This window comes from Suncus etruscus, chromosome 6, assembly GCF_024139225.1.
Source record: "Suncus etruscus isolate mSunEtr1 chromosome 6, mSunEtr1.pri.cur, whole genome shotgun sequence".
NCBI classification, from domain to species: Eukaryota; Metazoa; Chordata; class Mammalia; order Eulipotyphla; family Soricidae; genus Suncus; species Suncus etruscus.
The window spans coordinates 5,889,389-5,915,087 of NC_064853.1; the positions used below are offsets into that span (position 1 = coordinate 5,889,389).

At 58.2% G+C, this 25,699-nt stretch overlaps 2 protein-coding genes across 9 annotated transcripts in view; both read right to left on the reverse strand.

The window, feature by feature from the left end:
* Positions 1-21,542, reverse strand: part of CASZ1 (castor zinc finger 1) — a 46,328-nt gene extending 24,786 nt beyond the window's left edge. The window contains exons 1-2 of the mRNA XM_049775409.1: positions 21,516-21,542; positions 11,594-11,632 (exon numbers count right to left, since the gene is read on the reverse strand). Of these exons, the coding sequence (XP_049631366.1) occupies positions 11,594-11,609 (16 nt within the window). The 5' untranslated portion in view covers positions 11,610-11,632; positions 21,516-21,542. The remainder of the gene's footprint in view (positions 1-11,593; positions 11,633-21,515) is intronic.
* The window catches only part of CLSTN1 (calsyntenin 1), an 833,174-nt gene that overhangs the window by 745,398 nt on the left and 62,077 nt on the right, over positions 1-25,699 (reverse strand). The window lies entirely within an intron of this gene.

The window sequence follows — 25,699 nt, forward strand, 5'->3', positions numbered from 1 at the left end:
TGACTTGGTGAAGGCTCAGCAGTTGTCAACCATCTGGAGTCCGGAATTATGGTCACTTCCCTGATCCCCGTCCCTAAACCCCAAGCTGGTGACAGCGGGAGGGGAGCTGCGGGGGAGGGGCAGTCCGGTGCGTCCTCTGCGCCCCTCGGCCCCCCTCAGCCCCCCACCCGCCCGCGCACGCTTGCTCCGGGCCCCTCCGGCTTGCGCTGGGGCCGTCAGGTAAATTAGATCTGAAAGCTGACAATTTCTGACCATATTTCCCTGATTATTTCAAACAAATGCACAGCAGCCGCTGTAAGGAGATTAAAGTGACATAAACGTCCCGAGTGGGGGGGGGGAGGGCAGAGGATTCAGGTCACCCCCATCCGTCCCCCGCCTGACAGACGCTATATCGCTATCCAATCCAATAAAAATCCCCCCCTTTTGCTTTAATTAATTTTACAGCTAGCTTGCTTAATTACTTTCAATCAAAATCCTCCTGCCATCGCAAAATTAGAGATGGTTGAGCTCCATTAGCCTAAATTCTTCATTTCCATATAGAAAAGAGGCTGTTTGCTGAGAGCCAGCCCGGACGGCCTGGCGGGACAGACATCCGTCCGTCTGCCGCCCTGCCCGCCTGCCCGCCTGCCCGCCTGGTTCGGCTTCAGCTCCCGATCCCGTGTTTCCCCTCATCTGCCACCCCTGCAGCTGCTGGGGTGGTCTCTGCCGCCCCCCCTTAAGTCTTGCCCTGGATTCAGGCTGGACTACCAGGGCGGCCAGGCCCAGCCCAGCTCCTGGCACTCTGGGGGACAGTCTGTTTCCCCAAATCCAGTCTGGAGACAATCCGCGGGGTCGCTCCCCTCTCCCTGCCCAGAGCAGGGTTCCAGGAAGGCAGGACCGGAAGACGGAAGACGGTCAGCCCAGTTCCCAGGAGCCCAAATCACAATGGAGTCAGCAGCTGGGGGGGGGGGGGCACCCGGGTGCTTCTGAGGTCCCACAGGGGCCCTCTCTGCCCTCCTGCAGTCCTGCCCCTATCCTTGAGGTACATCCTGGCCCCCCATGCCACACCCCTGCAGCCATAGTCTCAGGGTCACTGTGAGGGTCGACTGGCATCTGGTCCCATCTGGGCCAAGAAGTGGTACCAGGAAAGCCTGGCTGGGGGTCTCCCTGGGCTGGGGGACCTTTGGAGAGTCTTGGCCAGCCCCTGGGGACTGGATGTCCAGGGGCATATTTGGAGGTCCAAGGCAGCCAGCCAGGACATTCGGGAATGATAGAGACTGACTTGGCCAGGCCAGTGCATGGATGCCTGGTGCCACCTCTTCCTCCCTCTTAGGCCCCTCCTAAGCACACCAGGTGCCGACCAGCTGCCCAAGGACCCAGGAGAATGGGTGTGTGTGTGTGTGTGTGTGTGTGTGTGTCAGGGTCCCCCTGGCGAAGCTGCAGTGAGTGTGGGAGTGGCAGAGGCGGCGGGTAATGGATCCCAGCCAGGCTCCCTTAGCCACTGTCTCACCCAGCCTGGTTGCGGCCTGTGTCCAGGGGGCCAGAAGTGACTGATACCATGGCCCGGCCCACCCCGTTTCTGGTCTGCCCCTCGCTCTAGCTCAGACTCAGGCTAGGCTCCTCCTCCTGGGCACCTGCTGAGGTTCTTGGGGGTGACCATGTGCCACAGGGGTCTGCCATTCTCTCAGCCCTCCCCCTGTGCCTCCACTCATCCCTCCTTCCTCCTCTCCTCCTGTGCCTCCTCCTATCCCTGCTTCTGTCCTTCTTCCTCCTTCCTCCTCCTTCCTCTCCTTCTTCCTCCTTCTCCTCCCTTCCTCCTATTTCTTCCCATCCCTGCTCCTGTCCCTCCTCCTTCTTACTCCTCCCCATTCCCATCCTTCCTCTCTACTCCTCCCTGCTCCTCTTCCTTCCCTGCTCTCACCCCTCCTTCTGGTCCTGTTCTGGTCCACCAGCCCCTGGCTGCCGTCTCACTCCTCCAGGTCCTTTGTGCCTAGGATTTCTGGAACACCCTCATTTTAGTTACTGACTCCCCCACAGCACCCGGCCCAGAGCAGAGACACACCCAATGAACGGCAGACAGGAGAGTCCTGGATGCCGGGTGGAAGCGCCGGACCCTGCAGCCCGGCCAGTTTGCCAGGGGTCCCTCTTGTCAGGTCGCACGCGGCCGTCCCCCCCGGGGCCTCGGCTCACCTCCAAACGCCCTTCGCAGGCCCTGCCCAGGGCGGGCGGCCCAGCTGCTGCGGCCTCTCCGGGGTGAGGAACAACTGCTGTGGCCGAGGGGGGAAGAGCCGAGGACAGCAACTGTGGGTGCGGGGCCCTCCCCTTGCCTCCCCTGCCCGTCCCAAAAAGGACAGGAGGAGAGCGGAAAGGCCAGGGACATCCCTGCCCCTTCCCCGGGACAGTCTGAACAGGGTCTTGGCTCTGGGAGGCACCTGAGGCAGCTGCCAGGGCAGAGAAGGGGAAGCCCCCCCCCAGTGCTCCCAGGGAAAGGGGGTGTCGGAGTGGAGGTCCACGAAAAGGGGGCCTTGGGAACACCTGGGCCTCGGGGGCGGGGTGGCCCGGCCAAGGAGAGAGGCACAGGGCTGGGAGGGGGCGGTCCAGGCCTCTCAGCGCCTCCGAGTGCAGAGCAGAAAATGTCAGTGTTTATAGCTTCATTCCTGGCATCGCAGGGAACACGCACCCTGCACAGAAATGTCACCGCTTGTCATGTCTCATCACCTGCTGTGTGTTAACACCTTCCCGCAAGGAGCCGGTCTCAGTCTGCCCCAAGCCCCGGGGGACCCCCGAGACAGAACACAGCCCCAACTCCTTCCCCAAGCTCCTAGTTCTGCCTTGGGGGGCCCCCAGGGGCGCTCCACGTGACCCCCACCGCCGGGCAGGCCAGGAAAAGGCCCCTCATCCTCCCGTGTGCCTGAGCATGCGGCAGGAACTGGGCACAAAGGGAGACCTGCTCCCAGATCCCGGTCCCCCCCACATGGTCCCTCTCCTAGGTCAGCCTGCCTTGGCCACCCCCAGGTGAGGAAACCCCATGGCATGGGCTGGAATTGCCAGGTAGTCTGCAGATTCCACCACTGTCGGATCTGAGCCTCTGCCATGAGTTCCCCGGTTGTTTAGACTTGAAATTCTTTACGTGGCAACCTCATCCCAACTCACCTCTGGGCCCAGGGCAGGTGAGGTGGGAGTGGGGAGAGTTCACCCCAACAGAACCCTCCTTCTCTCTTGCTAGGATCACCTGGCTAGTCCCCTCCTCTGAGCACCCCACAAGGCCCAGGAAAAGAGAAATGAGGGGTCCACACGTGCCCTGTCCTACCTGTCGTGGCCCCCTCCTGTGCAGAAACAGTTGGTTTGTGGCCACCTCTACCCTAAGTGGGGCCAGATGCAGAGGCCTTAGGGACACCCGTGAAGATCTGCGGACACTCCCGTGAGCCCTGGATCTTCTTCCCCTCCCATATAGATACCCAGAATCCACCGCCCATTACCCCAGGGCAGCGATTCGTGCCCACTAGAGATAGGCACGCCTGCCCTCACCCAGCTCCTCTTTGGGAGGACAGGGAGGCCGTATTGATGATGTCTTGTGAGGCTCTTTCACTCCCCAAAGCTCCCAGTGCATTTGCCCAGAAGGCCAGAGTGGTACTTACTGAGTTAGAAGTGATTGTCGGTGTGTGTGTGTGTGTGTGTGTGTGTGTGTGTGTGTGTGTGTGTGTGTGTGTGTGTGTGTGTCTGCCTGCCTGCCTGCCTGTCTGTATGTTTGTATCTGTCTGTGTCTGTCTGTCTGTCTGTGTTTGTGTGATGAACCCAGCAGGGGACAAACCCTGGATTGGAGGGGACCTGAGCTTGGGGATCCACAGAGGGACTCTCCCTGAATCAGTCCCTGATCACTTGGGGCCATGAGGAGAGTTCTGGAGATCCTAGAGTCTGAATCTTCTCCAGAAGCTCTCTTGGACCCTGGTCTGGGCTAGTGGCCTCGGAGCACACAGGGAAGAGGGGTCTTTCCTAGACCAGCAAAGTCCCTGGATTGGTGTCTCTGCACCTTTGAGGACAGTCTGAGGCTTGGCAGAACTACAGGACTCCGGTTTCAAGGCCTCTCTTATCCAGGTACCCCAGGATGGTGAGAGTCTTTGTGGGGGGAACAGCTGCCCCAGGACCTGAAGCCCCTCCCGAGGCTCAAGAGGTGCAAGTCATTGAGGGGGACCCAGCAGGTTCTGGGGGGCACCGGGGTGGCAGTTGGAAGTGAAGTGAGGGGGCACAGTGGGGGCCAGGCCTGCCCTAGCTGGCGGCTGCCTGTTCCCGAAGGTTCTGTGGAGACTCTGGGATTTATCAGCCGCGCTCCACCTCCCAGCCAGGCCCAGCTCTAATCCTTTCATTAAGTCCCTATCGATGGGAAATTACTCCTCGCGCAGGAATAGAAGTTTTCATCTTTTTCTAACTTAGATTCTTAAAGCAATTACCCCGGCGTCTGGCCATGACTTCACCGCGGTCAGCCCTTGGGCAGTGCAGCAGGCCCCTGGCTCAGCCCCCCTTCCCCCGGGGGCAGCCCCAGGAGCCCCCAAACCCCCTTCCTGGGACCGGCAGTGTTGCTGGGGGGGGGGTTGCAGCGCCTACAGAAACTCCCCACCACCACCTGCCCTGGGAAGCCGCGGGGCCTGGAGGAGCCGTGGCAGCTGGTGTCGCGGGAGCGTCTATTTTTAATTGTTTGATCGGAATATTAACTCATCTAGGCCCGTTCCCAGGACGGCCTCCAGCGAGGGTTCCCAGCTCCCCAGACCTTCTACTCTGCCCTCAACCGTCAGAAATCAACTTTTTGCAATGAGTGATTTGGGGGGAAGAGAGAGAGACAGAGTGAGAGAATAGGAGGAACAGAGGAAGATAGAAATACAGAGATGGGGATATGGAGAGAGATAAACAGTTGGGAAAATAAAAAAAAAAAAAGAGAGAGAGAGAGACAGGGATATGGAGACACAGGGAGGGAGGTAGAGAGCAGAGACCTGGGATCCAGCATTCAGGGCCTGGCCACTATCCCCCACCCCACCCCAGGCCACGCATTCTCCTGGGTCCAGACCTGCCCTATCTTGGGGCTTCTGCTAGTGAGGAGCTAGGCGGGCCAGGTTGTCTTCAGGGAACACCCGGGAGACACCCCACCAACAACTGAGCCGTTACCACGGCGTGGCCCTGGCCCTACCCCCTGCTGTCCCTGCCAAGGTCACACCATTCCTGTCCACACCAGGAATATTTACTCTCCAGCCCGGCCCTGCTAGCAACACTCACCACAAATATGCTTTCTGATAAAGTTGGCAGCAAAAAAATACATAAATAAATAAATAAATAAATATAAGTTCTCCAGCCCAAGACAATGTCAGAGGCGGCCTCGGTCCTCCAGGTGAGGGGCAGGTGACACCTGGACACGGGTGGGGGTGGGGGAAATAGACAGGGGGCGCCCAAACTGTCGAGACAGTATCCCTGACCTCTTCTGGGTCCTGTCCCCTACGTCTCGCAGATGCAGGAGCTGGGGTACAGCCCTGGGGTGGGGGGAACCACCGCGTACACTCACTCCCCTCTGCCTGCCGGACCGGCTCACCTCGCTGGGCCCTGCCCGCCCTCCACGAAGGAGCTTTAATGTTTTTATTACCTGTTTGACTCGCAGCCTTATTGCTTCTCCCCTTAATGGGGCCGTAACCGTGGAAACGAGGAATAAACGGCCACCAGAAAATGAGATGATTAAACAGGTCACCCTGGCAAAACAAATTCAGCCAGGGAACCTGGGGGTGGGGTGGGGGGAAGGCTTCCCGGACACAGGGTTCAGAGCCAGACCAAGGACCCCGCAAAGGGCAGATGAGCGGATCGCCCCCTGCTGGACACAGCAGCCAGCCCCCCCCCCCCACATTGCCCCTGACCTGGCCCCCCCTTCCAAAGGCTCGGGGGAATGAGGTGAAGGTGAAGCCAAGGACAAAGGTGCTTCCCTGGGACGCCAAGTTCCAGAAGCTTCTCCCACTGGCCTTCTCCCTGAGGAGCCTCTCCTGTCCCCCAGTGTGCCCCATGTCTTGCAGTCTGAACCCCAGGCCAACTCGATCAGCCAAGGGTCCCTCTGGTGTTGGTCCCACAAAAGGGGCCCTTTCCCAGCTCCATGGATGAGGGCACCCAGTTCCCGCTCAACGAGGCCTGGATAGATGCTTGCCCTGAGGTTGCACTGGGAGTTGGAGGAGTATTAGAAGAGGGGGGCCTGAGTCCTCCACTGCCCGGTGACCCCCCAACTGGTTCAACCCCAGGGCTGACTTCCCTGAAACCCACAGTCTGTGTGCGGGTTGCCGTGTCCCCTCACCCATAAGTTATCTCTGGGCCACTTGGTGAGTTTCCTTAGCTTCCATCTTTCCATGCCAAAATGCTATGGGGGCAGGGGTGTTGATAGGCCACACAGCCTAGGAGGGGCTCCATGAGGAGGCACAGGGTGGGAAAGGAAACGGGGCTCTGGGCCTGGGCCTTGGGAAGTCCTGGGAGCAAGGGCCAGGGTGCGGCAGTACGGGCTAGCCTCTCCTCTCCTCCCCTCTTTTCCTCTTTCTCTTTCTCTTCCTCTTCCTCTCCTCTCCTCTCTCTCCTCTTAGCCACTGAATCTCAGGCTGTAGAGGGAAATGAGAAGAGGTAGGGTGCAGGATCAGGTTAGGGGGGCTCTGAACCTGGGATTGCACAAGGGGACACAGGAAAAAGTTGGCTTTGCACTATCTGTCCCCAAGGCCCCATTCCTGAGCAGGCAGATGCAAAGACCACTGTTTCCCGCACCCCACATCCTGTCCTCTCTGCTCAGCTGGCCACAGGGGCTCCCCCCAAGGCCAGGGCATGGACCCAGCTGGGGGCACTTTCCCAACGGATGCCTGTCCTGCCTAGGAGGCCCAGCTTGGCCGCCAGAGTGGGCGACGCAGGCCACCAAGTCACCACAGCTCACGCCAAGGCCAGTGAGGTTCTCTACATGGTTCCAGCCGCCATCCTCCCCTCCCTCTTTCTGCCACCCTGACTCCTCACTCCTGCTGCTACCTGCCTTGGGGTCACACCAGCATCACTAGTACTGACGGTCCCTTCCCCATGAGGAGAGGGACAGATGTTAGACTACTGCTCCTACCCTAACCAGATCCTCGCTTTAGTTTCACTAGCAGACAGGGACGAGGCCTGGGGTGGGGGACAGCCAAGGGTCAAGGCCTCAACACTCACTCTGGGAGGCTGAGGGTGGGGTGGGGTGAACTTGGGGTCCAATGGGAAAGGAGCCAGAGGATAGATACTCTGCCATCCTAGGGGCCTGGCCAGGCCTTCTGTCTTGCATGTAACATTTTTTGGGTTCATAGTCGGCAGTGCTCAGGGATTACTTTTGGCTCAGAAATCATTCCTGGCAAGCTCAGGGGATCCTATGGAATGCCGGAGATGGAACCTGGTTGGCTGCGTGCAAGGCAAATGCCCTTCCTGCTCTGCCATCGCTCTGGCCCCCTGTGTGTGGCTTTGAGGTGCAAATGACCCCATCTGGGCTGAGTCACAGAGCCACATCCTGGGCAAAGACAATGTGTCTTCAACCCACTGGCAGGCCCATTCTTCGTTTGGTTCATAAGGGGGCCGGAGAAGTAGCATAGCAGTAGGGCATTTGCCTTGCATGCAGCCGACCCAGGACGAATGGTGGTTCGAATCCCAGCATCCCATATGGCCCACAGTGCCTGCCAGGAGCGATTTTTGACTGCAGAGCCTGAAGTAACCCCTGAATGCCACCGGGTGTGACCCAAAAAACAAAACAAAAAACAAAACACGAAACCAAAGGTCTTCGAACTTGTTGGAGGCCAAACACTTTCTCAGGGTTTCCAATGCCCTGTTCTCCCAGGATTGTCCCCCACAGCCTTTTGGAGAAGCCCGGGAGCCCCACTCTGCCTTGTCCCCATGGGGCTAGGACGCCTGCTCCTTCCTCCTAAGATTGCCCATCAGTCCTGACGCCCTCCTTCTGCCAATAGGGCACCGAGGCGCCTGCCCTAAGCAGCAGACTGGCAGAACCAGTGCCCGGCCTGGCTGCAGGCACTAGTCGTGGGTGGATCTGGCCGTGGAGAGGCTGGAGGAAGGAGAATGGGGGGGTGAGTTGGGGGGCAAGGCCCGCCACAATGCTTCCTCCCAAAATGGTGCCCACTGCCCGGCTGGACACACAGAGCACAGCCTCGGGCCGCGGCCTATCCGGGTCAGCGAGGTTCTGAGAAGCCTCAGCTCCTGGCAAGGGCTCTGCCTGGTGCCTGCAGTTCCCGGAAGCTCTGGGAGCTCAGAGGTGGGTGTACATTTGCTCACTCGGACTGCCTGTGTGTAGGGGTGAAGGTGGGGTGCAGGGGGGAGCCCAGTTCCTGGGGTCAGAATTCACCCAGACAATGGCTCCAATCTCTTCTCCCGCTTCACTGTGCTTAGAAACATGGAGCCTATGCCCAGAACCGACCAACTTGCTCTTGCCTCCAGCACCCCATCCTTCTGGGGTTGGTTACCCCCCAAGTACACAGAGGACAGACATGCAGGGGAGGGATTCTATGAGACGAAGGGATGTGGCCCAGAGTGTGAGTGGCAGCGAGGCCTGGCTCAGCCCTTGGGGGGGGGCTGTTCCTCTGTAAACCCGCCTTCCCCCCAGCACAGCTGTGGCCTCTCCGCCCATGTGGCCCCCCCTGTTTTGAGTCTCTGCTCCTGCCTGCTGGGCCATCCCCCCCTGGAGACAGCCATTGAGGGAGTTCTTGGCCTGGGCAGCCCCAACACTCTTCTCAAGTTTTCCCAGAGACAGCCATGGGCTTACGCCAGCCCCCCGAGAATCAAGGACAAGTCAGGCCCGGCCAAGGGCCCGGAGAGGCCCTAGTTCTGGATCTTTCCAGACCAGCAGGGGTTTCACCTGTTCCGGTGCCCTCCCTCGGGAAATCACTCTAAAAGGATCTAATGGAACCTTGGCCTCGCTCTTCCTCCCGCCCTCCCTCTTTTCTCTTTCCCTTTTTTTTTTTATTAGCATTTGTGGAATTTATTCCCAAACTCTCCTAATCTTCCGTACACAACCATTTGATTTGCATAACCCAACCCCCTCTCATAAAAACTGGCTGCTAGTTTAATTAAAAAATGTAAATTTGCTGTCATCTCGGGGCCTGGTGAATTAGGACGACACCGGCATTTTTTATTGCTAAAGACGGCCAGATTGATCCAGCCCTTGGCTGAACTATGGTGGGGGAACGGGGCCTACATGGGCCACGAGGCTCACGAGATGCTGCTGGCCCCACGTGAGCAGCCCACTCTGGAAGGCTTTGGGGCCCGTGTGTGTGTGAGTGTGTGTGAGGGTCTTGGTGGACCAAGGTTGAGGCCAAGGTTGTGAACCCAGGCTTCAAGGCAGCACGGTTCTCCTTTCCTGGGTCCTCTAGGACTCCAGTCTGGGCCTGAGCTGCTCGGACAGGTTTTCAGAGGAGGGTCCCTCTTCTCCGGAGAGAACCATCCCGTTGGGTGCAGGCAGTGGTCAGTCTCCCTTCATGGGGCCACTCGCTTCCCTTCTTTCGTGTACACGGGCCCAGCACTCTTCTTCGGAAGTTGGGAACTAAGGCGAAACTTCCAAGTTCAGAGAAAAGGCGGAGAGGAGATGGTATCGGGGCCAAGAACTCTCCAAAAAGGAGAACTCGGCCACCCCAGGTCACCCTTCCCCCGGTGGGCAGATGCCAGGCCCGCGTCCTACGGGAGGGCCCAGCTGACCTCAGGGGCCCTCCTGGCTTCTAGGAAGTTTCCGGAGCCCGTCCCAGGAGGCCTGGAGACGCCCCGAGAGACTCCCCACCCGCCTCCTGGCAGGCCTGGTGGCCCTGCGCCCATAGGGACGCCCACGGAAGGGCCCCGGTGTCGTGGCCCCACACGGACCTGGAGGGCCGGCCGTGTGGGCAGGACTGACGCCAGCTCCAGTTGGCCCAGGTGAGGGCAGGAAGGCGAGGAGGCCTCCTGCCCGCTGAGTAATGCCGGGCCCACGGCCCGCCCACGAGCAGAGGCCTGGCCGGGTCCCACCCCCAAGTCAGCCTGGCTCTGGCTTCTGGCCTGGATAGGTGTGGCCCCATTTCTGAAGAAAGGAGGTGGTGCCTGTGATGAGACACCTGATTAGAGGTGGGCGTGGGAGGCAGGGAGGGGCCCCCCACACCTCTGGCTTTGCCCAGTAGAGGGTGTCCCAGCTTTCCTGGTCTCCCTGGACCTCCTGTGGGCTGAGCCAAGCTCACCATTGGGGCCTGCCTGACCACATCGGGGGACAGTCCCTGATATGTACCCTCATCCTCTGCCAGCTCTCACCTCACCCACGCTGAGCCCACCCACCGGCCTCTGCTCTTGTTGGCATTGCCCTTTAACCTCAGAAGGTCAGAGATTGGCTTTAGGGACTCTAGGACAATGTCCTTTGGTTGGGTCCACGGGAGACCACAGTTCCATCAACATCAGGCAGCTTCAAGTTTAAAGACACAAAGTCCAGGGAACACCCTCGGCGGGTCCAAGGAGCACCCTCAGTGGGTCCAGGGAGTACCCTTGTTGGGTCTTCGGCTCTGTCAGCTTTGGGTTCGGGCAGGCGACAACTCCAACCCGCTTTTCATCCAGCCCACAAGCCACCTCCATCCGCATTCCCACCAGAATCCCAGCTGGGAGAAGAGAAACAGGGACTGAAATTCCCTTTAAAACTAATAAAAAAAAAACAACCACCCAAGTCTCAGGCTAGACTCTGCCCCCCACCCCGGCCAGCACCAGGACACCCGAGTACCCCTCGCCGGCACCGCCCAGACCTCCTCACCAAGTCGAGGCCTGGTCCGCCAGCTCTCAGGGCAGGGGCAGGGGCCCAAGGGGGCCAAGGAGAGTCGTGGGCCCCTGACTTTGAACTGATAGCAGCCACCTCATCCCACGGTTCTCAGGTGAAAAATAGTCATTAGCTGTAATAAGCAGCTTGATCATCCGACACAGCCTTGTCCCAAATAAATTAAATTCCTTTACCTTGAGACAGTCGCCCGAAACCAGACTAACCACCTTTCCCAACAGGACGCTGCATTCAAAAACTAAACCACCCCCCACTAAAAAAATACAAACATACACACACACACACATACACACACACACACACACACACACCACACAGGTAGAGCTTTGCAAGGAAGGAGAAAAACACCAAACCAACCAACCAACCAACCAACCAACCAACAACAAAAAAAAGCCAACAACTCCACCAGCTCGTGACTACACACAACATATCCAAACACACAAACAACACACAAGGAAAGGTGGGGAACAAAAATCCCCTACTCCCAAACCCCTCAGTTCTCTCCGGGGTGGGGGGCTATCCCCCTAACCCTCCCTAAACCCCTAGCCCAGCCTCCCCTGGCCTCTTCCATCATAACCAGCATCCCATTAACCAGCTGCAGCAGTGCCTGGGCACACGCACTCTCTCCCCGAGGCCCCCCATCCACCCCACCCCACTGCACCCCATCCCGGGTCCCCGCAGTAGCAGCAGTAGCAGTAGCTCCCCTCTTTGGGGCTAAAAACAGCAACTTCCGTAAAAACAAAACAAAACAAAACAAAAGCAACCAAAAGCAGCGAAAGAAAAGTGAAAGAGCGCCTGGGCTGGGTCAGTCAGTACCTGTGCCGAGATCCATTCTCCTCTCCTTGGTCCCAAACTCTTCAAGGATAGACACCCCAAAAAAAAGGAAAAAAGAAGAGGAAAGAGTCAAAGTGGGGTTACAGTGTCCCGCACCGGCCACCACCACCTCCCGCACGCACCCCTGGGGTGCTCGGGGCTCCCCCAAACCGACCCATATAGGCGATGCATGCAATAATGCATGCATGCACCGTCCGTCCGGCAGCACCGGGCACCGGGCAGCGATCCCCGGATCCCCGATCCATCTCCGGGCATGTCCAGGGGTGCTCCTCCCTGAGCCGGACCCCCCAAAACTTTCTCCGGGTCCCCCTCCCTACACCCCTGGGGACGCTGCCCCGCAGAGGGCTCCCCCGGAGCAGGTTCCATGAAGTCCCAAGAGCGAGTCTCGGGGTGTTCCGAGGGGTGGGGGCTCGGGGGGCCCCCGGGGTGCGTGTGGGCACCCCCGATCGCCCCTGCAAAGGAGGGGGGCCCCCCTCGCGCCCCCTGCCCGCCCTCCCTCCCCCGCCCCACTCCGGTGCTCACCATAGTCGGAGAGTCGAAAGCCGAATTCACTTAAATAATCAACTTTCATAATACTTAATTAATGCCTAATTGCAACTGATTACTCCCCGAATAACAAGTTGTTGGAAAGCCCTGATGTCATTGCTCCTGACGGGAACACTCGGGGTAACAGTTTGGCAGGCGGGAGGAGGGAGGAGGGAGCAGGGAGGAGGGAGGGGGCGTGGCCAGCGTTGTGGTGATTGGCAGATCGGCCTGGCCACGCCCACAGACACGCCCCCAGCGCGCGCCCGGCCCCGCCTGCTCCGGCTCGGCCCGGCCCGGCCCGGCCCGTCTCGGCAGGTGGAGGAGAGGCGCGGCGCGCGTGCGCTCCCGCCCCGGCCGCCTGGAGACTCAATGAGCGCGCGTCCGCGTGCGCGCACGCGCGGCCCCGCGCGCCGCTCCATCGCGCGCACGCGCTGTCCCGACCCGCGCGCCCCTCGCCCGGAGCAACTGTAGCAGCAGCAGTGGCAATAGCAGCAGCAGCGTGGACCGACTTGGGGGAAGAGGCGGGAAGTGGGGCGCAGTGTCTGGGGGGACCCTGAGAACTTCTGTTTGTTCTCAGCTGGGACACCGAGAGCGTGCGATCTCTCCCTTGGGACGCTCAAGGTTTTGCTCTCTGGGTCAGTCTCTGTCTCTCTGTCTCTGTCTCTTGTCTCTCTTGTCTCTTTCTCTCTCTCTGGCCAGGCTCTCTCTCTTGTCTCTTTTGGCTCTCTCTTCTCTCTCTCTCTTGTCTCTTTTGTCTCCTCTTTTTGTCTCTTCTCTCTCCTCTCTTTTCTCTCTCCAGAAATAAATGCAATCATGTTTCTACCCCCTCTTCCCCTAACCAGTCTCTCTCTCTCTCTCTCTCTCTCTCTCTCTCTCTCGTCTCTTTTGTCTCTCTCTTCTCTCTCTCTTGTCTCTTTTGTCTCCTCTTTTTGTCTCTTCTCTTTCCTCTCTTTTCTCTCTCCAGAAATAAATGCAATCATGTTTCTACCCCCTCTTCCCCTGACCAGTCTCTCTCTCTCTCTCTCTCTCTCTCTCTCTCTCTCTCTCTCTCTCTCTCTCTCTCTCTCTCTCTCTCTCTCTCTCTTCCTTTCCCTCTCTCCCTCTCCCTCTCCCAACCCCAACCCACAAACTTTTTTTATTCCTCCAGGATGCCCGCAGAGGTGTGGATCCCACTGCAAGCCCTGATCCCAGGGAATTCAGGGCAGGGGGCTGCTGCTGCTGCTGCAAGGGCACTGGGAGGGGGAACTTGGGGTATGCCCCCCCCTTACCCCAAGATTCCAAATGTCCTCCCATTGCTGCTGTTGCTGTTTTCACAGCGGAGAATGGACTGGACAGACTAGATGATCGCGCTGTGGGGCTGCACATATTTACAATCTCTAAGGAACCCAAAGGCAGGCCTTGTCCCTATGGCTGGTTCAGCTGTAGCCCCCCCTGGAATACAGGGATGGGAGTGTCCCGGGGAACCAAGCAGATGTGGCACCCTGCTACTCAGTGGTCGTGCTCCTTGAAGGGTTCTGGCATACGGGCACCCCTCCATCAGAAAGGAGCCACCATCTGACCATCACCGGCCAACCTCACTTCGACTGTCTGACTGCTCAGAGGTGCACCCCCACACCTCCAAGTAGTTTCGTTTCTTTGGCTCTCACACATCAGCTTTGCTCAGGGAAATCGGGACTGTGCGCTGTGTCAGGGCCCAAGTGACCGGGTCTGCCCCCTGTTTTTTCACAGCAGTGCCCTCCCTAAGTTGCCCATTGGGGCTTAAAGAACCCAGGAAGGATGGACAAGCAGGCCCCGAGTAGTCCCTTGAGTTTAATTCTGCTGTCAGGGCCACAAGCGGAGACTGTGTCCCTGCCCAGTCCTGCTGCCCAGCCAAGAAGCAACAGACACGCCGTTTTTTGCAATATTCTGTTTTGCAAACAGAGGAGCTGGGAGAGGCCTTGGGGCCCGAGCTGTAGGGACCTCTCAATCAAAAAATCCTCTTCCTTCTCCACGAGCCCAGCACCCCACTCTGAATGGACAGCCCTGCCCCGAGCCTTCTTGGCCACCCCCAGGTCTGGCCGCCAGGGCCTCACTGGTCTGCCCAGATCCAGAGAAGCAGCGAGACAGAAGGTGCATCTTTGTCCCTAAGACAAATCCAGTCCTGCACTGTCCCAGCCTGCTTCTCCCTGTCCCCCATGGGCCGACAGTCGTGTGCACCCCCAGGCCGGCTCTTGAGGGACATCTCCAACCCTCCAACCGAGCAGACTCATCCCCGCCTGTCACTCTGGGCCCAGCCAAGCCCAGACCAGAGCATGTGCCTCGCTCCTGGGGCTCAGGTGCCCTGTGGCTGATACAGAATGTCCTGCTCAGGATGTGTGGTACGCCCTGTCCCTTTCCCTGCGGCCTGCGTGCCATTGAGGAAGCCTGAGAGGGGACAGGAACCACCAGGTGTAGACCTGGGAGTGGAGTGGGGAGCCTGCCAGGAGGCTCTGCTCCCCACAAACAGCAGCCACACCAGCCATGGGGGATACCCAAGGCCTGGCCCGGAGTGGGCCGCAGGCCCAGAGAAGCCTTATTAAGGCTGCCAGCCTGGTGTGCCAGGCAGTGACAAGGCCCCACATTGAAGTTGGGGGTGTAAGGAAAGGCCCCACATCTGTCTCTTTCTGGGAGTGTGTGCCAATGCTAAGGGGCAGGCTGTCCCCCAAGGACCCCAAGAGTGACCCTCTGAATTCAGCCTTGGGGGGAGGTCAGGACGCCCAGTTTCCCCCAGCTCCTCCTGAGACACCCTGCCTTCGAGTGAGAGGCCCTGGTGCCAGGCCAGCCCAGAGGGGGGACCCCAGCTATTTCCCTGCCCTGCCAGCCTCTGGGCTTGCCCACTCCCTCACTCTCTCTCTCTCTCTCTCTCTCTCTCTTGCTCTCTCGCTCTCCCTCCCGAGCCCCAGGCCTTCTCAGTCACCAGCCTGTTTACACACCAGGTATCTGGGACTTTATCTCCTCTCTCGTTTTGAATTTGTAACTTTCACATAAACTCCAACAAAGCTCCTTTTGTTTCTGTGCACCCCACCCTGGGATCCCAATAAACTGGTTCCCTCCGAGGCAGGGACTAGGCCAGGCCAGGGCATAGCAGCCTTGGCCCAGGGACTCTGCGCAGGCGCGGCGAGCAAGCACCTTCACGCCCGTGCCAGGGCCCCAAGTCTGCGTGAGGCTCCCCACGGGTGGGCGGGTCGGGCAGGGGTGCAGCCCTGGTGAGGACAGAGGGCACACAGCCCTGGCACCTGGCGACAGGGCCATGGGCCAGCCGGGCCCAGTTGGGTAGGGGATGGGGCCCTCCCAAAGAGGAGCCACGGGGCGAGAGTGTTGCAGGGCGGGTGGTGGAGTTGCGGGGGGCTTGGTGGAGCGTGGAAGGTCCGGGGCCTGCATTAGGGCGTTTGCGGGGCTGGCACCAGCCGCCCGCTCGCCCGTAATCCTGTTAGTAGACAATCTCCATTCCGAAAGAGCTTCATTTCTTTGTGAATATTTGTAAACTAGATATCTAATGGAAAATTATAGGAAAATTATAGTGAAATTCATGACGGAGAAATCCGATTATCCCTAATTCAATTATGCCATCTTAGCCCACACAGCACATTTCCCATTTTTTTCCCATAAATACCGATGCCAGGGGTCCCGGTAATCAAATAAAATTGAAAATCATCTTCCCATTAAATTCAATTAGCCGCAATTTCTAAAGCCTATCAGAGATTTTAATTACTAAATTATAAAATTCTCCAATGCTAAATTGAAACCAAAAAAATTGTGCATCCTTATATTTCAGCAGAAAGGAAAAAAAAAGTGGGGGGGGGGAACAAGGCAGCAAAACCTTGAAAAATGCTCACTTTTCTGTGTCCGGCGCCTCACCTGGCAGGCACCCGCATGGCCGCCTTTCTGGGGTGCTGGGCGAAGTAGGGGGGTGGGCCGAGGAACAGGGTCCAGCCAGGGGAGGAGTAGGGGGGTGGACTGGTTCAGCCAGGGACACCACCCTGCCCCGCCCTGGAGTGCTTCCGGTTCCCCTGTCCCCGCCCTTCCTCCCCCGCGGTGATGGGTCACTGTCATCACCTTCTTGTCTTGGGGGACAGATATCCAGCACTGGCTGGACCGTAGAGCCAGCCTCGGGCTCTGTGGGAACAGCCAGCTCCTTACCCAACCTTGGCTCTCACCTGAGCCCCCAGATGCCCTGGGCTGGGTCCCAGGTGAGGACGGCCAGCCCAGTGTCCAGTGGACACCATCAGGAGACAGTTATGTCACCCGCATTGTCCCAAGGGCCCCTCGAGCCCGGGCCAGCACTGGCCCACCAGGAGAGGGTCTGGGTTTGCTCTGGCCCCGTCTGGCCTCTCCTGGCCCTGTCACCTTCTATCTTCTTCCCTTCTTCTGAACAGGCCCTGAACTGGGAGGCAGGGCCCCTGGGGTGGGTGGGGGCTCTCTCATATACCCCATCTCCTAAAAAGGAGGTGCCCCACCCAGGCCACAGTGTCCCCATTCTTGCTCCCTGATGCCCCACCCAGGCACTTACCCTGCTCTAAAAGCTGCCCAGGGAGTTAAAAGAGCCTGGGACGGTGGCACAGAGGGACCCCAGGCTGGCACCTCTGGTGGGAGCTGGGCCATGCCAGGCGGCGGCTGCGGAGGTGTTGGCAAGCCCTGGGCCCCAAGCGAACAGGGAGCCGGTTAGATTGGCCAGGCAGCCAGGAGTGCCAGCAGGGGAAGCACCCGCAAACAAAACAAAAACAAAAAAGTTAATTATCTTTGGCTTTTTCTTAATAAATATCCAAACTGGCCCGGCCGGATCCTCTGCTTTGGAGGGAGCAAGAAAGGAGGGAAAGAAAAACACCCCAAACCCAACCCAACAGCCGCAGTCTCTCACCTTCCTGCCCTTGTGTTTATCTCTTATCAGAGCCCGGCCAGCCTTCTTGGGCCCAGGCCCCCAATTTTGCAAGCAAAGTTTAACCACAAAAGTTTTCCTTTTTTTTTTTTTTTTTTTTAACTTTTGGGATGGGAAAGCTGTGGGTGTGAGGAAGAGAGAGAGATACATAAGTCAGCAGGAAAGCAGTACCGGTAGAGAGAGAGAGCATGAAAGAGAAATCATGAGAGACAGCATGAGAAAGAGGGCACAGTGATGCCCACTCTGCTGTCCACCAGTGGTCCTCATCCATGGCCCAAGTCTGTTCTGGAATGTTCTGGAATAATACATTGGCATATTACTTCTGTGAAAGGATAGACCCTGGAAGATTCAGGGATTTTCTCAGTATATCCCAAACCTGCCCCAGGCCAACCTTCCCTTCCAGAAACCTGGGTTGAAAAGAACTGAGGGCACGTTCAGGATTTAGGGGGCTGGGGGGAATTCCGGGGGTCCTTCCAGGGCCTGGGCTGATTTCCTATTAGGCCCCTTGAAGGTGCTGGGAGCCTTCCGGGGCTGCGTGTTGTGTGTGTGGAGGCTATGGTGCTTGTTCCAGAAACCTGGGCACCCTGTGGCAGGGCCCCCTGGGAATGGGGATGGGTCCCCATTCAGAGTCAGGACTTGGGGGAAAGGGTCTTATCACCTGGTTTCCTAGCTCAGCTCCAGCACCCTCACGCTGTACACCTGAGGCGAGTGTCTGGACACTTCTGGGTGTCCGTGGGGTCGGGGGAGCGCTAATGAGGCGGAGGTGTCTTTCGGGGTGATGGAGATGGTCTAAAATTAGATAATGGGGCTGCCTCACCACCCTCACCAAGACTCTGAAATCGCTGAACTGTACATTCGGCCGGTGAGTGATATCTCAATAAAGTGGTTATAAAAGGGGGTGTTGGGGGAGGGCAAACACACACGGCAGGGCACAGAGCGAGCCTCAGTGGGCATTAGCGTTAGCACTGGGCACTGCAGGGAGCCTGGGCCAGGGGCCCCCCCGAATTCTCCTGCCAAACCTCTACCTGGGTCTCCAGGGCTGGCAACCACAGAGACACGCCTCAGGACCCGGCCGCCTGCAGGCAGGGAGGGGCCAGCACCCCTGGGACCTCGCTGCCTGGGTCCCCGGAGAGGGGGCTGCCCTCCACAGCAGGCACCGTGGCAGTACTGGCTGCCCAAAGCCCTCGTATTTTCCGTGTGCAGCAGCCCGTGACTTCACCTTCATACTAGTTACAGGGTTATTTAGCTGCTGCAGCCGCCCCGTGCCCAGGATCTGCTGGGGCTCTTCCCGCGCCGACCTCTGTCTGCCCCCACCAAAGCCTTTGGGGTGGGGGCGGGGAAGCAGACCCTCCATGGTCCTCTGGCCAAAGCCCTTCAGTGTGATGGAATGACGGGGTGACAGCAGGGCTGGGGGCTCATGGGAGGAGTGATGGGCAGAGAGTGGGAGGGTGAGTCACTCAGGGCAAGGAGGGTCTTCTAGCAGCAGCTCCTGGGCCTGGCACTCATGTTTTCAATGCCAGATGTTTGTGCCCGGACCAGGATGTGGCTGACCAGGCCATGGGAGAGAGGGCTCAGGACCTGCCGGACTTAGGGTCCCAGGACTGGACAGCTGCTCCGCTTGGTTCCTTCCACTGTAGCACCCTTGGGATCCTGTCTGCCTAGTCTGAGATGCTGCCTCCTCAGTGCCAGGCTTTGGGCCTTGCCCAATGTGCCTTCTCCAATGTGGGCAGGCAGGAGGGCAATCTCTCTGCCCGGGAGGAGCAGTGGGGCCACCCAGTGCCGAGGCTTCCAGAAGGCCCCGGCCAGAGGGCAGGAGACTCCCCCAATTTGAGCCAGCCCCAGGGGTCTCAGAAGCAGAATGTGGGGTGAGAGACCCCAGGAAGGGCAGGCAGCCTGGGGTGGATGAGTAGAGGAAAGAGAAGGAGGGGGAAGAGGAAGAGAAAGGGGGAAGAGGAGGAGGAAGAAGAGATTGAAGAGAAGGTAGAGGATGATAATGAAGATGATGATAATGAGGAAGAGGAGGAGGAAGAAGAGAACCCTCTTCTGAGCGATCTCACCTGCCTCTGCCCATGGCCCTATACTTCCCCACCCCTGCGCTGGGCGATGGCCCCAGGGCCTCGGCCTGGCACAGGCAGAGAAGCTGGAGAAGCCTCGCAGGCTGCTCTGTCCATTACGGCTCAGATTATGAGCATCGTGCACAGGGCTCTGCTTGATGCCGAGGAAATCCAATACGCTGAAAGGTTAATGCAATCAATTAGGGTGACAAGGAAGTAAAGTAAAGCCTTCGGAGTAGATGAAAAGGATAGAGAGGGAGAGAGAGGGAGACAGAGAGAGCACCATGGAGTTGGGGGTAGGCAGTATGGATGGATGCAGGCTGGGAACAGAAACTCGAAACAACAGAGAACAGAAGACAAGCAGATAGACGGACGGCAAGAGCCCCAACAACGCCACCTCTGACCTCTGTCCTCTGAATTCGAGGACCCGAGGCTTCCTTTCCTCCTCCCTGCCATCTTCCTTCCAGCTTGGATCACACCCTGGGCTATTCATAAGCTCTGGTCCTGATCAGGCATCATAGCAGTGCAACCCCTCCTCTGTCCAATTAGGCCTCTCTGGGTATGTGGGTGTCCGATCCCTAGAGCATGCCTCTTAGGGATCTCAAACCCTTGGTCTGTAGTACAGAGAACCCTGTCTCCTGGCTTCCCTCTGTAGCACTGGAAGAAGCTGGCACTGATATGTCTGTACCCCCTTTCACAGAGGGCACAAAGTTGTGGGCACCTAGCATTGGCTTATACACCCCAAAACTTCCTTGGCACACATGGGGCATGGTGGGAATCCCAGAGCCCATATCTGACTGGCGAGGACCCAGATAGGGAGTGCGGGAAGTGGGGGAACTGGACACTTCCTGTCAGGCGTAAGCTACAAACCTTCGGCCACAGACTTGCTCTTGGTCCCTAGAACCCTGCAAAGCAGCTTTTTCCACTCTGCTGGGAGGTGAGGGGAAGGAACCAGGCTGCAGGACTTGGAGCAACAATGGGGAGAGGAGCAGGGTCAGCCCACTGAGTGGAGAGGGAACCCCATTTCCCAGCCCAACACCAGCCTTCCCTCTGACAGTAAGAACAGGCCCAGGAAGGAGGTAACACAGCAACTATGCGAGCTTCACGCCAGGCATTTGGATTCTCAGAGCAGTTTCTGGTTTGGTTGGCACGTTTCAGGATTTAAGAGGCAAGAGTGAGGCAGACAACTCACTCTGCCATAGAAGGCCGGATGGTGAATATCTGGGGATCTGTAAGTCACACCCATCCTCAGCCCTAAGAACAAGCGGGCATGGCCGGGTTCCAATAAAACTTTATTTACAAAGCCAAACCATGGGCCAAGCTCTACCGGGCCAGAGAAGAAGCTGATTTGGGAAACAGATGTCCTCTTTCCCAGAACCCTCTGAAGCCCTTCTCTATGCACCAGAGCCTCGTGGATGGCAGCTCTCAGCACTCGGGGATACTCGGGGCCCTCAGAGGGGTAAGCCAGTGGCTAGAAGGAGAGGGGCCCGGGAATGGGACAGCGGGACCGGCCGGCCCAGGGCCATGCCGGGGGAACTGGCGCTGTAACCAGGGTGGTGAGGGCGGCAAAGGGAGGAATCCACGGGCCCCAGCGAGAGTGCAGGGCGCGGGCCGGGCCTGCCCTACACCAGCCGCCTCTGATCACGTTTTCAGGGCCACTGCCCGCCGGCACAGACAATGCTGGGCCGGCCTTTGAAGTCGAAAAGGGACGCCGCGGTGGGAGCCGGCCGAGGCACTGCTCCCTTCCCCCGGCCCCCGGCGCAGGGGGCCGGCTGGACAAAACCCCGAGCCGCTGGCAGCCGGGCCCCCGAATGGTCGGAGACAAAGGGAAAACAAACAGGTTTGGAGCCAGGCGCATGGTGCCGTGTCTGCTGCCGTCCCGCGGCGCGGCGCTGCCGATGATGGATGGGCCCAGGCCAGCACGGGCCCCGGGCAGGGCTGCTATTAACATAACACAGCCCGTCCACCGGTCACCTCTGACACGGCTCTGCCTGCAGCAGAGGCCTCGTGGCCCCGGGGTGCCTCCAGCCACCCGGGGGCCCCAGAGGCCGGTGAGGGCCCTGCCAGTCTGGGCCAGCTCCCAGCTCAGGTCCCAAGTTACCTCCTACTCTCCCTCACAGGCCTGGCTCCTGCTGAAGGAATCACCAGCATCCAGTGTCCATCAGGGGCCAGAAGCACTGGCCACGGGAGGGCTAGTTAACATCAAGGTCCCTGTGCTGCTTCCCAGGATCACCTCCCAAAATTCCCCCTCCATACGCTCTGGGCCTGTTTCTCATCTCAGAGCCAGACAGCCAGTAGAGGCTCCTAAGGAGGTGAGACGGGCATCACTTCCCAGTAAGTGCCATTCTTGAGCACAGGCCCAACCAGCCTAGCTGAGGGGGAGCATATAGACCAAGTCAGAGGGGGAAGAAAGGAGGGGCTCAGGACTTACCTCGCAGCGGATCCAACGGGCTTGGTGCAGGTGAGCGGGGATGAGGCGTCACTTCATCCTAGAGAGGGAGGGAGAGAGAGAGAAAGTCTAGTATTAGTTTCCGGGGTGCCAGGGACCATCTCAAGGCCTCCAGAGGTTTCCAGACTTGGGCAGGACCACTCCTGGCATTAGCAGTGACAATGAAGGCTTTGGGTTTTTTCTCTTTGGGCGGGGTTCTTGTTTTGCAGGTGTTGACACTCAGGTTATTCCTGGCTCTGTGCTCAGGAATCACTCCTGGCAGTCTCGGGAGACCCTATGGGATTCCAGGGATGGAACCTAGCTTGGCTGCCTGCAAGGCAAACGTCCTCCCTGTTGTGCTATTGCTCTGGCCCATGGATCTGGACATTATTGAGTTGGTGTGAATGAGACTTTAGAAGTGTCAGAATATGAGGCAACATGAGATAGATGGCAGGTCCAACTAGGTCTTACAGCACCCCACAACCAACAAGGAGAAGCCCAAGGGGACAGCCATTGCTCCGTGGGGCAAAGATGACCCCCTCTGGGTTCCTGCCCATCAGTCTCTGCTGCCCATACAGACCCCCAGCAGAAGCTGTGATCTAACACCACCACAGCCAAGTGCCCGCTGCCAGAGGATTTGTCCTCTTGCCTGGAGTGTGTGTTAGGGGTAGTGAACAGAAACCCCAGGGATTCCTCGATGGCCCCTGGACTCAGAGGGTCTGTCATGCCCACCCAGGACTCAGCTGCCCACCGCATTCTCCCCCTTCCACCCCTACCCCGCCCTCCTCTGCAGCTTATCAATGATGCAGACTCAGTCCCGCTGACTCCTTAGTTGTGTAATCCCCAAATCAGATTGGGGATTGTAAGAGGTGGGGTGACCTTGTACCAGGCTTGTGGGGAGTCCCCCGGCCCTGCTGCCCACCCTCCCTGGACACACTTAGCCGGATATGTTTGTTGTTTCCAACATCCTCCTCATCTTCCTTCGCTTCCTCCTCCTCCTCCTCCTCCTCCATCTCCTCCTCCTCCTCCTCCCAGGCCAAGGTCCCTTCTGCAGCCTTTTCGGGCTAGCTGGTCTGAGGCTTCATAAGGGGCAGAACCCATCCTTCTGGGCATGGAGTGGAGGACACCCACCCCCTCCTCTGATCCAGATACAAGGGGAATAGGGTGTCCTGCCAAGACCTGGGCCACGCAGGTGGAGGGCAGCAGAGACTGAAGGGAGCTGTGAGAAGGGCAGAGGGTGGAAACAGGGAAGCCGGGAAGGATGCTCGGGATGAAGTGGAAGCCTGCTGGGCAATGGGGGGCCAAGATGGGGACCCCGGCCTCTTCGCTAGAGGCGTCCGGGGGGCCAGTGCCAGCTCGGGTCCCACTCAGCCCACCCAGGGGCCTCGGCCCGGGCGCCAGTGTGCCCCCCACCATCCCACACCCTGCCTGCCCCAGATCTCTCCAGACACCCCGGCCAGCCTCCCTTGAACCCCCAAAGCCCCCCAACTCCACAACTCCAGTATCTTCCTTCCACCACCTTTTTCTCCCCTCCCCGCCTCCCCGGCAACTGTGCATTTATTAATTCATGAGGCACTAATTAGTTCTTTGTTTAATTTTGTGTTAAACAGACTGACCGGAATGATAACGACTTCGAGCGCGGTGTTGCTGTCCCCAACCACCCCTGTTTTCTGACAACAAGGGAGCGCGGGAGACCGGAGCACTGAACCCAAATCCCTCAGCAGTTGCACTTCATTAAGTCAAAATGTGACAAGAAGCTTAGAGAGCAACTTGCAGATCTGATCGCACACAACAATCACGAGGAAACTTTCCAGGAGTTGGTGGCGGGAGGGGAGGGACCGGTCGGCCCCCAACGTGTGCAGGGACCAGGCAGGGACGGACGGGGACGTGAGCGGCTGGGCTGGTCCTCACTCGGCTGACCACAGGAGAAGGAAGCAGGCTGGGCCTGAGAAGTCGTCCTCTGTCCTCTTCTGGCCAGGCCAACTACTGCCTCCCACTTGTCTGGTTCTGGGTGCTGTGTGTGTGCGCGTGCGTGTGTGTGTGTATGTGTATGTGTGCGCGCGCGCGTGCGTGCGTGCGTGCGTGCGTGTGTGCATGATTGTTTGCTTTCAGGCACTCAGCCTGACTGAGCAGGCTGAAAACCCCAAAGTCACTGCAGTGACTTTGAAGGAAGGATGGTGAAGGGCCAGGCAGAGCTGCCGGGGAATCAGCACATAGGAAGGGGAAGACCCGAGCGACCTTCCCAGTTGAGAGAGGAAAAGTAATGGTGGAGCAGTGATGAATGGTACATGCTCATTCAGTCTGGGTTATCCTCACATCTCATGTCACTCAACTACTCCTGTAGCTGCCTGCCCACCAGTCTCTACCATCCACTCATTCATCAACACACCTACTTACTACCCTAGCACTCTCACCCATTCATCCCTCCATCACCTGTCCACCTGCACGCCAGCCAACATCCCTTCAATCTATCCACTCATCCACTGTTCATCAAATGCCCATTGTCTACTCTTCCATTCATCCTTCCACCCACCCACCTATCCATCCATCCATCCATTCATCCATCCATCCACACTCATCCTCCAGTACATGCCCAACCATCTGTTCTTTACTATTCACCTGTCCACCCATCCATCCACTCATCCATCCACCCATCATCCACCCGCCCATCCGTTCATCTGTCCATCCCCACCCATCTATCCACTCATCCACCCACCCATCCACCCACCCACCCACCCATCCATCCACCCATCTATCCCCACTTGTCCCCCAGTCCATGTCCAACCATCTGTTCTTTACCATTCACCCTCCATCTACCCACCAACCCATCCATCCATTCTTCTATACATCCATCCATCCATTCATTCATTCCAGCCATCTATCCATCCACCCACCCATCCAATCACCCATCATCCATCCATCCTTCCCATTCATCCATCCTTCCATACACTCATCCATCCATCATCCACCCATCCATCCACCCATCGTCCATTCATCCATTCACCCATCTATCTACTCATCCACCCACCCACCCATCCATCCACCCATCTATCCCCACTTGTCCCCTAGTCCATGCTTAACCATCTGCTCTTTACCATTCATTCCTCCATCTATCCATCCATCCATCCATCCATCTGCCCACCCATCCATCCATTCTTCCATCCATCCATTCATCCATTCATTCCAGCCATCTGTTCATCCACCCCCACCCATCCAACCACCCATCATCTATCCATCCATCCATCCATCCATCCATCCATCTGCCCACCCATCCATCCATTCTTCCATCCATCCATTCATCCATTCATTCCAGCCATCTGTTCATCCACCCCCACCCATCCAACCACCCATCATCCATCCATCCTTCTCATTCATCCATCCTTCCATCCACTCATCCATCTACCATCCACCCATCCATCCTTCCACACCCATTTTTTATTTATCCACCAATCACCGATTCATCATTCACACGCCCATCACTCACACATCTAAGATCATCCCCAACACCCTTAATTCTTTCCCTCCCTCCCTACTTTCCTGGAGAGGTGATACAGGCAGCCATGTCAGCCATGGGGCCAGGTCCCTCCTATCTTCATGAAAAGAGGGGGTGAGCAGCTCTGCAGCATTGGCACAGGTGACAGAGGATGGCATCAAAAGCAAGCGATGTCCCCCCAAAGGCAGCCATTGCCCCTTCCAGGTCCTGATCTTCAAACACAGACTCTCGCCAGCAGCAACACACGGGAATAGCAGGAGGAACCGGGTGCACAACAAGGCCCAGACTGTGTGTGAAGCACCTGCTGCTTCTTCCCTGTCCCTGTCCTCATTCCCCCTCAAAGTCCTGTGCACCCTCTCTCCTCTCAGAGGTGCCATGGGCAGCCCACCAGCCAGGAGGTGGGAGTGAGGGGCTTCCCCGGCCAGTTCAGAAGCCTGGTGGGCCTTCATGGAGCCTGGTACCCTGGGCTTCCTGCTGTTAATTTGCTGTTAGGCTGCCTAAGCAAACCAATTAAAAGTGATCATTAATTATAAAAGATGCGGGAAGAGCAGAAGAGAGGGGAAAGGGGCAACGGGGGAGGCATGGCTAGAGGACTCGGTGGGGAGCAGAAGGCCCATAGGCCTTCCGGTGGTGCTAAGAGGAGTGCCAAGAGGGGCCTGCCAGAGGGTCCAGGAGCCCCGGAAGTGGCAGAGTG